Here is a 15,464-nt window from a genome sequence, read left to right on the forward strand (position 1 = left end):
TGAGTGGGATGTGGACTGATAGAGAGGAAAGTAGACGGTGTGTTTGTGGCGCAAAATGACGTTTTTTCTTTCCCCTCTCCTCTTCCAAATCACCGGTAATGGTATGGTATCTCGAAGCGTAAACAAATCAGATCACCAGAAACCGATAAAGTCGTACATCCCGTCCACCCACCGCCCTCATACTAGTACTGCTGCTGTGATACGCGGGCAAGCATATCTCGGTTTGTGCCAAGCCCCATTCCATCGAGGGAGCGGTATTTGGAGGAAGAGGAAAGGGGGGAAAGGTCGATTCTGATTGGTTGGGTTCTCTTTTGGTCGTTTTGGTCCATGGCCCCCCAACCCTCCAGTACCGACCTCCGCTTGGAGATAAGACGATAACGAGGTAGTGTGCAGTGAATCGAATCGAATTCAATTGAGACGCCTCATCCCTCCTTCCCTTTAGACCCTTGAAGTCCTCTCGATCGACTAAATTGGACCGCTTTCGACGGGATCGGAACGAAAAAGCACGCCGCACGACATCCCCAGATCGGGATGTGAAAATGAAAAAATGAAGGGAAAAAGAAAATAGTAGTGACACGGAAATGATATCGATCATGATGGATGGCCCAAGTAACGACAGATGGATAGATCGGCCGAACGAGCAACAGAAGTCTCACGTCCACTCACTGCCAAAACTAGGTGACCTAGCACCCACACCGCTGCTCATACCTTCCCTCTCCCTGTTGGGACTCAATGCTCGAGCCATCTTGTCTCTGAAACTCGTGAATGATCCCGTGGTCGCATTGCTCGTCGTACGCGTCACTGGTGGTGGATGCGTTGTATGTTCGCTCGTGGTCATGATGTCTGTTGCTCTTCTGCGTGTGTGTGTGTGTGGTGTGTGTGTGTGTTCCATCGATGTTAGATGAAATCACAACTGATGGATGAGCCGATGCACAAGGATGCTTCCCATCACATTTCGGTGGTCACACTGCGGCAAAAACCTTTCACTCGTCATATGACTTGACTTGACTTGACTTGGCTCAGCCTCGCTTCCGGTTTAATGTGGCGTTTGCACCATTTGCTCCAAATGAAATCCAATTCATCTCTCGTCACCTCCACGAGCTATTTAAGAATCGCAAAACCACACCGAAAGATTATAAAAACGCTTGTGCTTCAGAAGAACAAACGCTACTCTGCTTTGCACAACAACTGACTAGGGATCACCTTGAAGCATACGTCTATGGAGGAGGGCAAAAGGGGAGAAGGATAGGAGGTATGATGTCGCTAAGCGCAACTCGATCAAACGTCGACTCGGCCACCACCCGCGGCAGCGTTACCAGTGGCGTGAGCGTCGATCTTCTCGTTACTGCTTTCGCCAGTGATACCATTGTCGGCGATCACGTCACCAGAGGTGATAGTAGGCTTAGACTCGACGCGGTGGAGACGAAGCTCGGGGTCAGTGCCAACTAAGGGTCGTTGGGTCAGCCATCGTGCCCTTTTGCAAAAGACAAGTCGTACTCACCATAGTCGTAGGCGAACTCGCCGAGGTAAGCATCGTCGATACCGACGATCTCGGCCTCCTCGCTGGCTCGGAGTCGGAGTCCAGGGATGAAATGCATGATCCACAAGATGATGGAGGTCATCACGAAACTGGAATAGGGAGTTAGTTGTCATGACGAGCGTTTTTCCTGAGATGTAAACGAAATACTCACGAGTACGAGAAACCAGCGGTCAAATCGGCGAGCTGGTAACCCAACTGCACGTAATGGTGGTCGAACCAACCACCAGGGATAACGGTGATACCGTCGAATCCGGCAACGGAAGCTTGAGCGAAAAGAGCAGTGAGGACATTACCGACCATACCACCAATACCGTGTGAAGCGAAGACATCGAGGGTGTCGTCGACATTGAGGAGGAACTTGAGCTTGGTCGCAAAGTTACAGGCAAAGGCGGTGACGAAACCGATGGCGACAGCGGCGGGAGCACCGACGTAACCGGCGGCAGGAGTGATACCGACGAGACCGGAAATGGCACCAGAGCAGAAACCAACGGCAGAGTATTTTCGCTCAAGACGCCAATCGAGCAACATCCAGGTAAGACCACCAACGGAAGCGGCAAGGTTGGTGACGATACAGGCTTGAACGGCTCGGAGGTTGGCAGAGAGAGCGGAGCCACCGTTGAAACCGAACCAGCCGAACCAGAGGAACACTGTACCGAGAATGACAAAGGCGGTGTTGTGAGGCTTGTAAGCGAGTCGCTCGGTACCGTATCCTCGTCGCTTGCCGAGGTAGACGGAAATGGCAAAGGCAGCAGTACCGGAAGAGATGTGGACGGGTGTACCACCGGCGAAGTCGAGACCACCCATGATGAAAGACCAACCGTTGGCGTTCCAGGTCCAGTTGGCGATGGGACAGTACACTAGGGTGAGCCAGCAGAAAAGGAAAACCATGACAGGGCCGATCTTGGATCGTTCAGCGAAACCACCGATGGCGAGGACACCCGTGATGAGCTAAATCGGGCGCGTCAGCATTTGTCATCAGGGTGTGCAGTAAGCTCATACTTACACAGAACATGCATTGGTAAACGCAGAAGACCAAGGCAGGAATTCGAGTGGATCCGACTGATGGCTGAGCGAGCACACCCTTGAGACAGAAGTAGTCGAGGTTTCCGATGAACCTGTGGGAAAAGTTAGTTTGCCTGTCGATCGAGCGGCAAATAATACCAATTCAACGCACTTTGATCCAGTATCAGAGAAGGCCAATGAGTAACCTGTATGCATGCCGGAAAGTTAAATCGCTGTTCCCTCGCCACAGCATAGAGCGTGCTCACCCCAGAAGAACCATTGGAAGGATCCGACGGCGACACCAGCTACTGAAAGGAAGATCATGGACAGGGCGTTTTTACGTCTCAAGAGACCCGAGTAGAAAAGACCGACACCGGGAATCATGATCCAGACGAGGGCCATGGAGCAGAGGACTGAGGACGGGTAAAAGTTAGCCCGTGTGACGGATGATCGCGGAGAGCCTGCTCACCCCATGCCATGTCACCCAGATTGTAGATGACGGGATCTGACCCATCATCGGGGTAGTAGAGGATGTCTTGCGACGTCTCAGTATATGTCGCGTTGACCATGATGGGCGAGAGACGGTTTTCTTATTGGTATCCCAACGGAGTCTGTCGATGTACGGATATGGATGTCACCCGTAATGTATATATATATAGCCTCGACCTTTTTATTTATTTATTGCGATGGTCGACGATGAATGGCAAATGCGGTGGGACGAGGAAAAAGAAGAGTAAAAGAGAAAATTGATTGAAGAGCGCCTTTTGGTTTTGTTGTGTCGTTCGGTCAAATCGAATGGAAAGGGTCCAGAAACGATGCGGATGTCTATCAGGTATGTCCTGGGTTGGGTTGTACGATGATTGGGGGGAGCGAAGAAGAGTGGATTAGGGACGGGGAGAGAGGCGGGTGGGATGCTACTACTACGAATCGGTTTGGAAAAGGGGAAAGGATCAAGGACTGTTTGTTGTGATTGGTCGGACGGTCAAAAGTCGTTATCAGTGCGATCCAGGGACCGCTTGTTCGATCCTTTGCTCGGCAAGAGGCAGGGGAAGCAGTATGGACGAATGATAAAGCGGGGTATGAAATGTGACAGGTCGAGGTCCCAGGGAGAAGAGCGGCAGGAGAAGTCAGAACGATGCAGCAGAGGAGGGAACAGACAGGAACTCGATCGTCTTCCCCCTTCAGAACACCATCCGAGAGCGAGGAGGGTCGAAAAAAGGAAAAAAAGGTTTTCTTTTGCCAAGACCCTGTGCTTATCTCTGTGTTGATGTAACATGTAACGCTGCTTTATTCCTATTGGATCCGATTTAAACGGTTTTCTAATGAATCGCTCTTATCGGGGCCATGTCGTGGTCTACTGGTTATGGTAATACGGACATGACCGCTCTCACGTAAACCGCTGTCCAACTGGGCCTCTCCCCGTCAGAGCAGGGGAAAAATCGTACTGACGATCGAATCGTATCGGTTCAAGCGACCAACTCTAATGGCTTTACCAGTTTTGGGAAGATCGAGTCACGCATAACTAACTGTAAGGGGTCGAGAAGTATCAAAGTTATGTGAACCGAATTCATTCGTGTCTTCAGGTGGCGCAACGAGATGAGGCGTGTCTGGCGAAAGGGCGAGAGTAACTTATGATGCGTCATGTATAGCCAAACATCGCAGAAAACCCCACATACACGCACGCAGGCCCAGGCTATGTCGTCCCCGAACGCGATGGCAAGGTCGCCACTGGCGCATCTCGTCTGTGTATCCATAGCATCGTCCGATGAATCGCTGCATACTCGATATTTGCAACAGGAATGTTTCACGATCCCAAGGATGTGGCGAGTGGTGTTTCCAACTCGCGCAAGCTTCCGTGGCAGCGTTTGGACGGCGGTCCGTCTGATCAACCCGTTGTCGTTGTGCTGATGCTCATCGAGCATGGAAACACTAGACACTACTACTGTGTACACTGCCAAGTCCGCCCCGTATACGTGACGCGAGGGTCGATACTCCTGAAATGCGGCAGCGACTGTAATCGTGTCTCTTGCTGGAGAAGCTGCCGACATTTTGGCGTGATTTCGTTCTTATTTGGATATCACAACAAGCTTCGCCAGCGCTTCCATCTCTTTCAGTTAATGAGGTCCAGCAATCTAACTCGTCCTTGTCTCTGAGCGCATGTCCCCAGCCGGTCTACCGAGGGGCACTCCTTCTCACTGATACGTCATTGAAAGCGCAAGTCGTTGCACGTTATAGCCTGAATGGTCCGTTCCACCTCCAGCACTGGTACTGGCTTCACCGCCAATCTCGATAACTCGAAACAAGGCTCGATCAAGAAGACCGATGGTTTCGTTCTCGACGACCACGCATCACGGCCCACAAGGGCGACTTTTCGAATGCCCGAACGGCCATCAGACGCAGCCCCGGTTTGCACCATTGTGTTGTGATTTTGGCCATAGGCTCTTCACTCCAGTCGAAATGCAACAGCATTGTGAGCGGCGGACACACAAGTTTGGGTGAGTCTCCTACTGGATCTCTCCAAAGTAGCTAAGCTACTGGGAAGAATTTGGCGAAACCTCTGATTGTGTCTTGGCCCTCCATCGCGAAAAGACCAATCATCAAAGACACCTGGACAAGCCAGTTGGCATCACCAAGTGATCGTTCGTCGACTCTCGGAGCTGATGATACGACGATCCCAAGATTGGTCGATCCGCTCGGACGTGCCAGTATGGATTCTCACAGAGGTTCTCGGTTGGCTGGACACAAATCCGGACACGCCTCTGGGGTGACACCATTATTGTACCTGTAACACCCAGCTTGCTCTCCTCACGACTCAGTGTACACGTATGCCATCCAGTGCACCGTATGTCCCCACCTACCGATAGGTACTCTTAACTACAATTGTAATCTTTTTATTCTTTCCCAGAGATATCTATCCTGGATATGATCTCTTCCTTCGTACGCCGTCGATTTGGCAATCGACTCTTCCGCATTCCTTTCCACACGATCTGACCCATCCCGCATGCTCGCCCAGCTCCCGAAGCACGTCGGCCACTGCCACTGAATTCCGAATAGAATTGCTATCTGACCTCAGATCAGATGATCCGCTCCGTCTGCTCGTCCATCAATGCAGGAGACTTGCTCGGTGAAGGCATAGGTCTTCCCATGGCTTCTGTAACTCCCGAAGAGGCCAGGAACTGAGCCCACTTGGGTTCGATGAAGATGGCACTAGAAATCGAACGACAGTGTCAGCCCTGCCCTACTACCTCTGCTTGTCTGGGCACAAGGGTAGAAACAGCGATCAAAGCTGACTGCAAAGGCCGTGTGTGCGAGTGTGACACTCACGTAGCATCGGCCACTCGCTCCCCCGTGAGCGTTTCCATAGTAGCGCTGACCACCGCTTTCCTACCCTTGAGCTGATCTATTTTGGTCCGAACGACAACGAACTGGTCGGCCATACATGGGGAACGGTAATTGATGTTCAGGTTGGCAGTGACACCGATACGGGAGGGAAGGTTGAGAAGAGCCTACGGGGGCGGAGGGAAAATGTCAGTCAAAAAGCAGCACAAGGGGGCAGTCGTCTTCAGGGACGAATGACATGATCAATGCAACGAGGTTGCGGGATGTGCAAGATGTTGCAGTATAACGAAGCTAGCTTACATTTCGACCTAGTGACTCGTCAAGGACAGTCGCCAGCAGTCCACCGTGCACGATGCCGTCGTGTCCGCAAAGTGCTCGGCCGAGGTGGATGACGGCTGTGTGAGCGAAAAGAGTCAGCTTGCTTGCATGGAATTTGATGTAGGGATCCAACTTGAATGTGAACGACAAATGACGATGTGAAGGGCTCAGAATGATAGCACTCACCGATTGCCTGCGACTCATCGGTCTTCGCGAACAAGACAGGAGGAACAGCTAGCTTCCCTGGGCCACGGAGCGAGCCTGCGGTCAAGGAGTTGTGTACCTTTTGTGGATCGTATTTGTCGTATGGTCCTATCATGGGAGACACTCCGTCAGCTCATCCCCTGCAGTCCAGTCAATTTCTTTGCAGCAGGTCATACAGCGAAAGAGGTTTAGAACAATCCCCCCTCGACATGCGCAGAAACAACGTGACATAATCACCTCGCCATCCCTCCCCCAGGTTTGCGAATCCGGGTCTCTCACTGTGTACTCCCTTTTCACGTCTGGAGCTCCCCCAAAATCGCCCAACACTCACTGGTCTCATACCACCCCTCGCCCTTATGCACCTTGATCCTCATCTCCTCCACCAGGTCCAACTCCTGCAAACACTGTTCCACGTCGCTCGTGTGAACTTTCCCTCGAGTAGAGTCTTTGTGCGGGGGAGGGGGCGCATATCGAGGGAAGATCATGAGAACGAGTTGAGGTGGGAAGGCCGCCCCTGTGATGTATGTTGCTGGGAACGCGAGGGCGAGGGCTGGTAGAGCAGGAGGAATGGGTCAGTTATGATGTTCAGGCAGACACGAGGTTAGTAGTGGTAAGTGATACAACAAAATAGTGCAACAGGATGGTGCTGCAGATTTGCTGTGAAAAGTAGTAGAACGAAGCATGCAATTCTGCCATAGATGCTGTCGCGTTCGAAGGGTGGAAGGTAGGGACCAGCTCACCAAGCCTGATGGACCACTTTCGAAAAGCTCCTCTCCTCTTCACATGTCCGTGATGCTGCGTATGAGCATGAGCATGTGTTCCAGCACCATCAACATGAGCAGCCGTATGAGTATGAGTCGCTGTCGTGTATCCTCGAGTCGATCTTCCTAATTTGGACACGAGGTTGTTTGACGGTCGATGAGCGAGGTCGATCGAGGTTCTCAGACCGGGAAGGAAGCTCGTTCTGATTGACATGATTGGGATAACGTTTCTTGCTCAAAGTTCGGCTCGATACTCAAGGACAGATGCGATGCTGAAAGACCGATTGAAAGACAATACAAATGATAAGAAGAGGGACTGCACAAGGAGGAAGGACATCACAAACGCACAGAGACAACAGACTCGGTAACGGAGTTGTTGCTGTAGCCAGGTTTTTCTGTGTTCCCCAGTTTTCACCCCGCATATCCATCGGCTATTTGCGGCCCGGCAATCCAAAGGACAACCTCAGCCCCGTCTTCCGTGATCATGCAAAGGAAGGATTTACATGGGATGAATGGGTGCTGAGCTGATTGACAGACATGATACACTACAGCAATAACAGGTTCAAGTGTCCACAACGATAGATCTACCAGAGACCAGAAGTTTCGTCTAAAGAAGAAAGTAATCACAAATCGAAAATCAAACAGTCAAAAAGCTAACTCGGAATCGAACATCGAAAACGGGTCAAAGAAGATAGCAGTAATTGTCCACAACAACTCAGCCTTTCCTGTTGGCCCACTTCGGCAAACAATGAATGCCCAATGCGTTCTGAGGTCGTCCTGTATCCTGCCTTAGCCACTCCACATTTTCCTGTCGTGAGTTGAGCTCCCCTTTACATGCTCCCCCTTCGCCCCATGTCCTGTCCGGCCACGCCCTTCTTCTCCAGCTTGAGCGCCTTGGCCAATCTTTTGAACATACCACCCGTCTTTTTGCCCTTCACACCCTTCTCTTTCCTCATTGATCCGCTGTCCACACTCCCATCCGCATCTCCATCAGATTTTGTACAGCTGATGCCCATCTCAAATCCGTTCTCTCCATCCGCTCCACGGATCTCGATGTCTTCTCCCTCACCCTCCTCGAAGATAGGCTCGCACGACTCAAGCGAAGGAGTCTGAGCGGACGACGCACTAGTCATCGACACCATGGAATCCGCAGATTCGGTCGAAGCGATAGATGAGTGCGAAGAAGACCTTCGCATGAAAGCCGGTTTGGGAGGTGAGAGCGAAGAGAGTGCCAGAAGACCCTCATCGTTGAGTTGAAGTTCTCGCTTTGAAGTCTCGGCAAGAGAGGAGAGACGGTCTTGATACTGTGATGCAGAAGAGGAACGTCGCATAGCCTTGTCGGAATGATTACTCGCCAGTGATGTGGAAGAGCTATTTGGACTGCCGGAAAACAAGGAGCTAGCGCTGGATCGACCCTTGATGGACAACGATGAGCTTGTTCGTTTGGCTGCAACAGGCATCACCACACCGCTCTTTCTCAAACCTGAACGAGAGAACTTGGGGGCCGACGGGTCGATCAAGGCAGATTCGGCGGTGCCGTCCGACGAGAGCGGGCTGGTTGGAGTGGTGGCCTTGGGTACGATGTCTCCCCAAAGACCGGAGGGTGGTGGGGGCACTCGAGGCGATGGGCCGACAATGGACGATCGCTTGTTCGCGCTACCTGTTGGAGACATAGGTGGCGACAATGGTCGCGAATACAGACCCAATCCTTCGGAAGGCGTGAAATCGCGATGCCCTCTTGATGCCCATGTCCCAGCTTCGGTCACGTTTTTCCGCTGTGTCGGTCTCTCCCTGTCCATGACTGATATCCGCTTTGAAAGCTTGTCTGGCGATTGAGGAGGACTCAGCAGACCCCCTGCGCCGATAAAGCTTGTCGCCTTCTTCAGGGGATTTCTGCTTGCTCGCCCCTCATATCCATCGGTTCCATCATCTTCGTCTTCGACCTGCTGCCGTAGTGGACTCGAAATCTTGACCATGCTTTGACGGTACGATGAGCGAGAGGGCGACAACGACGGTCTGACATTGGTGGTATCAATCGGCGGTGGGGAGAAGTCGCCAGGGAATTCGGATGTGGGCGGTGGCGGGGCGGTAGTGAGAAGTCGAGCATGATACGATTGTCGGCGTGGAGATGAAGGTGAAGCCACGTTGACTGAACCTGGGAAACTCATGGCGAGATGTTCGCGAAGCGGTCTGGGTGTTGAGGGCTGAGGAAAAGTCAGTTAAGATTCTCAAATTAGGATGTTGAGTGAGGCTCTACCCACAGGTAATGAGTGTCTGCCTGCTCCATCCCACCCGTTGACGAAAGCCTCTGCAGCCAACTTGGTCGAGAAGCTCTTGAGACACGGGTCGGGGTGACCCTGTTGATGATCAGAAACCCGAGGTCAGTATGCATGTGCAAGCGTGTCTTTAGGAGTGATGAGAATGTGAGATGAATGAGGAGTGGGTCTATTTCGAAGCGAGGTCGAGCGCATTTAGGGTAATGACGCGAGTCCACAAATAGCAACATCTCCTTTGCTCTTTTCGCAGCGGAGCGGAATATGCAAGAAAGGTTGTTGAAACACTCACATAGACCTGTCTCTCCGCTTCGTACCACTCGGTATACACACCCGTCTGATGTCCTTTGCGAACGGCAAAGAAGAGATAACGCTGGGGTGATCTTGATGGACCAGCTTGAGGCACCGTGGGATGAGGTGGTAGTCTCGAGATTCGGAAAGAGTTGACCGAGGAGGATAAGGATGAGGATGATTCAGGGCATAACGGAGGGGACGGGAGTGGTTGTGGTGTATCAAAGAGGTTGGAAGGAGCGTAACTAGCAGTGGTGGTAGCCATCTTTGTAATGAGAATGAATGGAGGTCTTAGCGCGAGACGCTTGAAAAGGTCTTTGAATTTCGAAACACGGAGTCCTCGAGTCTGAGCGCGAGACTGAACCGTACCAAGTGTTTTCTGGTATGTCGCTTCCAAATCTTCTTTCTTTAGTGTCAGTGCGTATACAAAGGCCGTTCCGAGTGGGTACCGGGGGACGTCCTTTGGTTGAGCAGATCTTGCGAGAGCTTTATGGCGACGCGTCCGAGGCGGAGGGATATTCTATCTCGACAATTGTGAGGACGGCGAGACGAGACGCGATGTTTTTGGATCAAGTAATGAATAACGAGTGTCGAGAGATGTTGGTCTTGCCTTTGTGCGAAATGATTGTATTGGCGATATATATATGAGAAATTACAGCAGATGATGATGCGCTGTAATAGATGACGATTAGCGACGACGTTGCCGTGGGTGCTGATGCAGTCGAGTACAAAGATTTGCTGAGAGGTGATGACGATGGATACAAGAAGACGTGCGTTGCAACGATGATGGTATTTTAAAGGATGTAAGATGGATTGTGAAGGTGGATAGATGATTTGATTGTTATTGTTGCTTTGCGACGATCACTGGCATATCTTTTCATTAATGCTCGGTCTGTCAGTCCGTCAGTCAGGCTTCTCTCAATCGAAGTCCTCCAATCTTGGAATAGCTTTGCAACGCTGGCATGGCATGGCACGGCATGGCGTATGGCCGAGGCGGGACACGCATCTATTTTTTTTCTTCTCCTCTCTCTCTCTCGTTTTCACTTTTCTTTGCCGGACCTGATTGAGATCAAGGACCTGAGAGATGCTGCTATTTCGCTTGGCCCCACAAGCTTTCCAAACTCTTCCTTCCATCCTGAGGCGTACTCACTGCATGCAGCATGGTAGCATCCACCAGACCGACGAATCGACCTGGTCCCCAAATCTGCTCGGACCCCGAAAAAAAAACAAGAACAAGAAAAAAACAGGATGAAAAGTGGGAGCGATCATAAAGATGATCACGTAAACAATATTCGAAGATAACGAGCCCGTGAGAGACCTACGACATTCAAGGGAACCTGTCCCGCTTTTATTCCTCCGCCAGGTGCTCGTTCCCATCGGAGAATTAGCTGAACCGATCAGGTAATTACGTCAAAAGGGACCGCTCGGTTTTAAAAATAACAGCATCTGGCGACACCCCGGAAAGTGAAATTCGCCGATACACAGCATCCCACCCTACCCCCTGAAACTGTCATATTTTCAACTTTTCTAGCATTTCGGGGGGGGTGACGAAGGGGGGAGGGGTGGTGTTGGGGGTTCAGCTCTTTTTGCGAAGTGTTCTCCATCATTTCCCTCACCCGAATCAAGCAAAAGCCAAACTAGCCTGCTTCAGAGACGTTCCTGTCTCGTGTCTGCAGCGCGAACATGCGAATCCCATGTTGCAGAATAAGCCACTATACCCTTTCAGTCCGCCATTGCTGCTCGGCGACGCCCGACTTTGAGACAGGCCCAAAAGGTAAAGGTAGGATGTATTACATCCGTGCCGGATCCTGGATCCAGCACGGCCGTCGTGTGACCCGCCTACAATCCCGCTAACCCTAGAGACTACGGGAAGGCGTTTCTTTGACTGACTGACCTTGCGAGCGATCTGTTCTGTGGCGGCGGCAATTGTCGCAGTGATGAATACGTCCTCCTTATATGTTATTGCTACGACTACACTTTCATGGACAGGGGATAGATTGCTCATACGCTTCACAGCCTTGCGTCACTCGTATACAGATCGTAGATGACAAGGAAGATGGTGACGACTTTTGGATCTTCGTGGACACAGCCTGGCCAACTCATATCCGCGAAGGAGTGGAGCGAAATTGTGGAGTGGAGTCGGACTCATCATTGCCCAGCCCAAGCAGGGTACAATTTGGGGGTCTTTCAATCATTTATTGGGAATCAGGGCAATCATGCACGCAGGGTTTGTATGTTCTGCACGCGGTCGATCGGGTCAACTTCCTCCGAGGGAATTACTCCTCCGTGATTTGCGAACGTACAGTGGATGAAGCATATCTGTTGGTCCAAATCGTCAAAATCATCGGCATCATCAATACCCTTATCGTCATCAATGATCACTCTGCCGAATGCACCGACTTTCTCATCATCGACGAGCGTCCTTCGTGCACTCCTTGAACAAGTAGGCAACGCGCAAGCACGCAGATCGGCTCTCCATGCAGTGATGCTCAAGCAGTGTCATCGTTGGACGGGAGAAACAAATCTGAGCTCGTCAGGAATCGTCATCGACGTGGTACCGGCAGGGCGTGGATGCAGATTGTATGCCGTGCGTCTAGCTTGGACACCACTCTCTCCCGCTAGACAGGATCGACAAAGCATACGGGTGACTTTCAAAGGGGTACATGCTGCCTGATACAGCGTCCGCTGTCTCCGAAATGGATAATCATCGACATCGTTCCTTGAGACGAGGATGCTGATCGAGCCTCATTACCGATCTTTTGTTCAGAATGTTACATGCACATACGTACTTGTTGACAGTTGACCGTCAGCCGGACAACGTACTAAGAATCGAATTTCAACAGACTTGACTGACGTACTCTGAACGGAACCGATCCGAAATTCATACTGTCAAGTCTAGAATAACCATTATCATTGACTCCTCGATCGCGGCTTCTGCAAAGGAGAGTCGTTGGAGTCTGCTTCCGATGTGGGTTCGTGCCTCGATGCTCGCTACACGTTTTTTTTCGCTCAGTAAGCAGTGTGGATTGGGAACCGCATCGTCTTTGCCTGAACGTGCACGTCCCAGAGACCGATGTATGGCTTTCCTCACGAAATAAGTTGCTGTTCGACCTCGAACAGCTGCCAGGACGACTGGGTCAGCAATCACCTCCAGATTCACTCATACTTTCAGTTGAAACCAGCTTATCGTTGAGTCGCAACAACTTAGACAATCGCTATTCAGTCGCAAAATACAGAATGAACGGAGTGCGCAGCCACGTACGACACACCACCGATGGACAGTTACGACCACTGATCACGAACTTTCGGCTCAGAATGGCTCTCAAGTATAGATGGGAAGCAGCCCAGAGATGGCGTGGACAGTAAATGCAACCTGTTCTTGCCGAATACTTACTTTGGTTTGGTCGGGTCCAGATTTCGATTCGTCACAGCTCCGTTGTCAGATCCAATCAGATTCCTAGATCTTGGGAGAGATAATACCCTCGTCAGCTTGTAAGGAACGATATTATAACCTTTGAACGAGCCTGCAAGAATCTGTAGCAGGATACCGTACATGTCTGTTTGCTAACCCGATCGTCCGTTGGCGTCTGGCTCACATGATCTTAGCGAGCTGTAGTCAAGCCGACAACTATATGGTACGACGAGCTGCGTCTGTGGCCTGTGTCTCTCTCGGAATGAGTAGTGAGGCAATGACCTTTTCCCGCTTTGCCTGTGAGCTCGATAACAGAGAAGAGCACGACAGTCTGGTACCCAACTGACCGGTACGTTTACGAAGCAATGCTGCATCACCAAACACTGTCAAAGCCTGATTCCTGCGACCTGTGACAGGGCTAGGTTCTGTGATGATCAGCACTCTCGGATGAGTCGCTCGATCTTGGCTGACCAGCCAGTGATTTACACGCATTTAACCCTTTGAATTAATGCACTTGACACCGAGCCGAAAGTCTTGCAGAATACACCAACAGATAGCTTACAAGAAAAAATGAAAAGTGTCACTTCGGTGGGATCGGGCCTGCTCACGAAACGATGTTGTGGCCTGTACTCTTATTGTCGAAAGGAGCACTTGATTATAAAACATTGCGCAGCTGCAATTCTCATCTGCGACCCACAAACTCATGCCATGCGAGAGAAGATCCATCACGCAAAGGTAGTAAGGAGCCTAAGCCTATCAACAACACCACATTCAAGCACTGCCATGACCACTCTAAGCGGCGTGGAGGATGGACAAGAACTCCTTGCCGGCAGCACCGGGGACGGACTTCTTGACGGAACCCTTGGCCTTGCGCTCGGTTCGGAGGAGTTCCTGTCGTCGGAGGGTCTTGGCGTAAGGGTTGAGTCGGAAGAGGATAGCCTTGTTTCGGAGAGGGTTCTTCTTCTGGGTGAAGGGTCCTGTATATAAGAAAGAGATCTAGTCAACAGACGATCGATAGACAGATGAGAAGAAAGGACTTACGCTTCTGGACGTTCTGGCCGGCGGGTCGGACAACGGACTGGATCTCGTCAGAGTTGATGAGTCGGGTGACGTCGGAAGAGGCGATCTTAGCGATAGGGAGGCTAAGAAAAAAGAAAGGTGTCAGCGTGTTAGCCAGCCGACATGCGAAGAATGCCACACACTTGAAGCCGGACTTCTTCTCGTAGACAGAGTCAAGAGCAGCAATGGCACCCTCAGTCCAGATAACGAATCGACCGACGTGACCACCGGGGGCGAGCTGGAGGAGGTTGAGGGACTCGACGGGGGAGGTCTCGACACCGGGGACATTCTTGAAAGCCCTGACGATACCTTCGTCCTTGGCGTAGACAACGAGGGGACCCCTCCTCTGCCTGTGCCTCCTGTTCCTCAACTTTCCCTTACCAGCCCTAAGCTTTCGGCTGTTGGAAACCTTGGCGACATCGGGGTAAGCGGCGACTGCCTTGAGAAGGTCGACGGCAGCCTTGGTCTTGGTGGTGGACTCGACGGAAGAAGAGATGACGAGGGGGACCTCTTGGATCTGCTCGATCCTATGTCCTCGGGCAAGGACAAGGGAGGGGAGAGCAGAGGCGGCAAGAGCAGAAGCAACGGCGTATCGCCTTTGGTTCTGGTTGACCTTGACGTGCCACTTCCTCCAGGTCTTGGTGGGAGCGAACATTCGACCACCTCGGCACATGTTACCGAAAGCGGCCTGACCGGATCGCTGGGTACCACCACCGCCAACACGGGGGATACGAGCGACGGCACGACCGGTACCCCAAGACTCGGCAGAGGTTTGGTGACCGGCGTTCTCAGCAACGGCGTAAGCCTGTCGCCTGTTCTTGGCGATGGACTCTGGGGAAGGGATGGAGCGTCAGCACCGCTTCGAACAAGCCTTGTCTTCTCCAATGCCCTCCGGACGTAGCCCTGCAGAGAAATGGAGCGAAACCCCTCCGCAAAGACAGCTTCCGCTACAGACTCCTGAACTCTTCCCCATTCCTTTCAGAAAGTCCACATTGCTCCTTGTCTCTTCGCTTTCTTTCCATTCTTCTCCTGCCATACATTCCTCCAAATGAAACTCCGACTCACTGTGAACCTGCTGGACGACGTCGAGCCTGATAGGGGCGGTGAAGACGGCGGGGAGGGGAAGAGAGCCGGAAGACTCGCCCGTGGCGGACCAGACAGTGACGGTGGGACGAGCGGCCATTTTGCTGTGAGGATACGTTCAGTTGGTGGATGCGACGAGGAGGATGTGTTGGGAGAGGTAGCACTCACAAAGACTGTTTTGT

General features: G+C 51.8%; 5 protein-coding genes across 5 annotated transcripts; 1 reads left to right on the forward strand and 4 right to left on the reverse strand.

The window, feature by feature from the left end:
* Positions 1-55: 55 nt before the first annotated feature.
* Positions 56-295, forward strand: IAR55_005395 (uncharacterized protein; the record flags this gene model as incomplete). The annotated part of the gene is made up of 1 exon (XM_066948487.1): positions 56-295. One exon carries the CDS (start codon positions 56-58, stop codon positions 293-295), a length of 240 nt encoding a protein of 79 aa, XP_066801055.1.
* Positions 296-1,278: 983 nt separating this feature from the next.
* IAR55_005396 (uncharacterized protein) lies at positions 1,279-3,111 on the reverse strand (the record flags this gene model as incomplete). Its single annotated transcript, XM_066948488.1, has 7 exons — positions 1,279-1,445; positions 1,502-1,629; positions 1,692-2,488; positions 2,544-2,655; positions 2,715-2,748; positions 2,809-2,955; positions 3,012-3,111. 7 exons carry the CDS (start codon positions 3,109-3,111, stop codon positions 1,279-1,281), a joined length of 1,485 nt encoding a protein of 494 aa, XP_066801056.1.
* A 2,505-nt stretch (positions 3,112-5,616) lies between these two features.
* On the reverse strand, positions 5,617-7,378 carry IAR55_005397 (uncharacterized protein; the record flags this gene model as incomplete). The annotated part of the gene is made up of 6 exons (XM_066948489.1): positions 5,617-5,749; positions 5,867-6,048; positions 6,182-6,276; positions 6,386-6,511; positions 6,735-6,953; positions 7,144-7,378. 6 exons carry the CDS (start codon positions 7,376-7,378, stop codon positions 5,617-5,619), a joined length of 990 nt encoding a protein of 329 aa, XP_066801057.1.
* Positions 7,379-7,994: 616 nt separating this feature from the next.
* Positions 7,995-9,993, reverse strand: IAR55_005398 (uncharacterized protein; the record flags this gene model as incomplete). The annotated part of the gene is made up of 3 exons (XM_066948490.1): positions 7,995-9,368; positions 9,426-9,521; positions 9,730-9,993. 3 exons carry the CDS (start codon positions 9,991-9,993, stop codon positions 7,995-7,997), a joined length of 1,734 nt encoding a protein of 577 aa, XP_066801058.1.
* A 3,939-nt stretch (positions 9,994-13,932) lies between these two features.
* On the reverse strand, positions 13,933-15,382 carry IAR55_005399 (60S ribosomal protein uL4; the record flags this gene model as incomplete). Its single annotated transcript, XM_066948491.1, has 4 exons — positions 13,933-14,117; positions 14,182-14,282; positions 14,343-15,030; positions 15,265-15,382. The coding sequence occupies 4 exons, from the start codon at positions 15,380-15,382 to the stop codon at positions 13,933-13,935; spliced, it is 1,092 nt and encodes a 363-aa protein (XP_066801059.1).
* Between the last annotated feature and the right edge of the window lie 82 nt (positions 15,383-15,464).

Source organism: Kwoniella newhampshirensis, chromosome 11 (assembly GCF_039105145.1).
Source record: "Kwoniella newhampshirensis strain CBS 13917 chromosome 11, whole genome shotgun sequence".
In the NCBI taxonomy this organism is placed as follows: domain Eukaryota; kingdom Fungi; phylum Basidiomycota; class Tremellomycetes; order Tremellales; family Cryptococcaceae; genus Kwoniella; species Kwoniella newhampshirensis.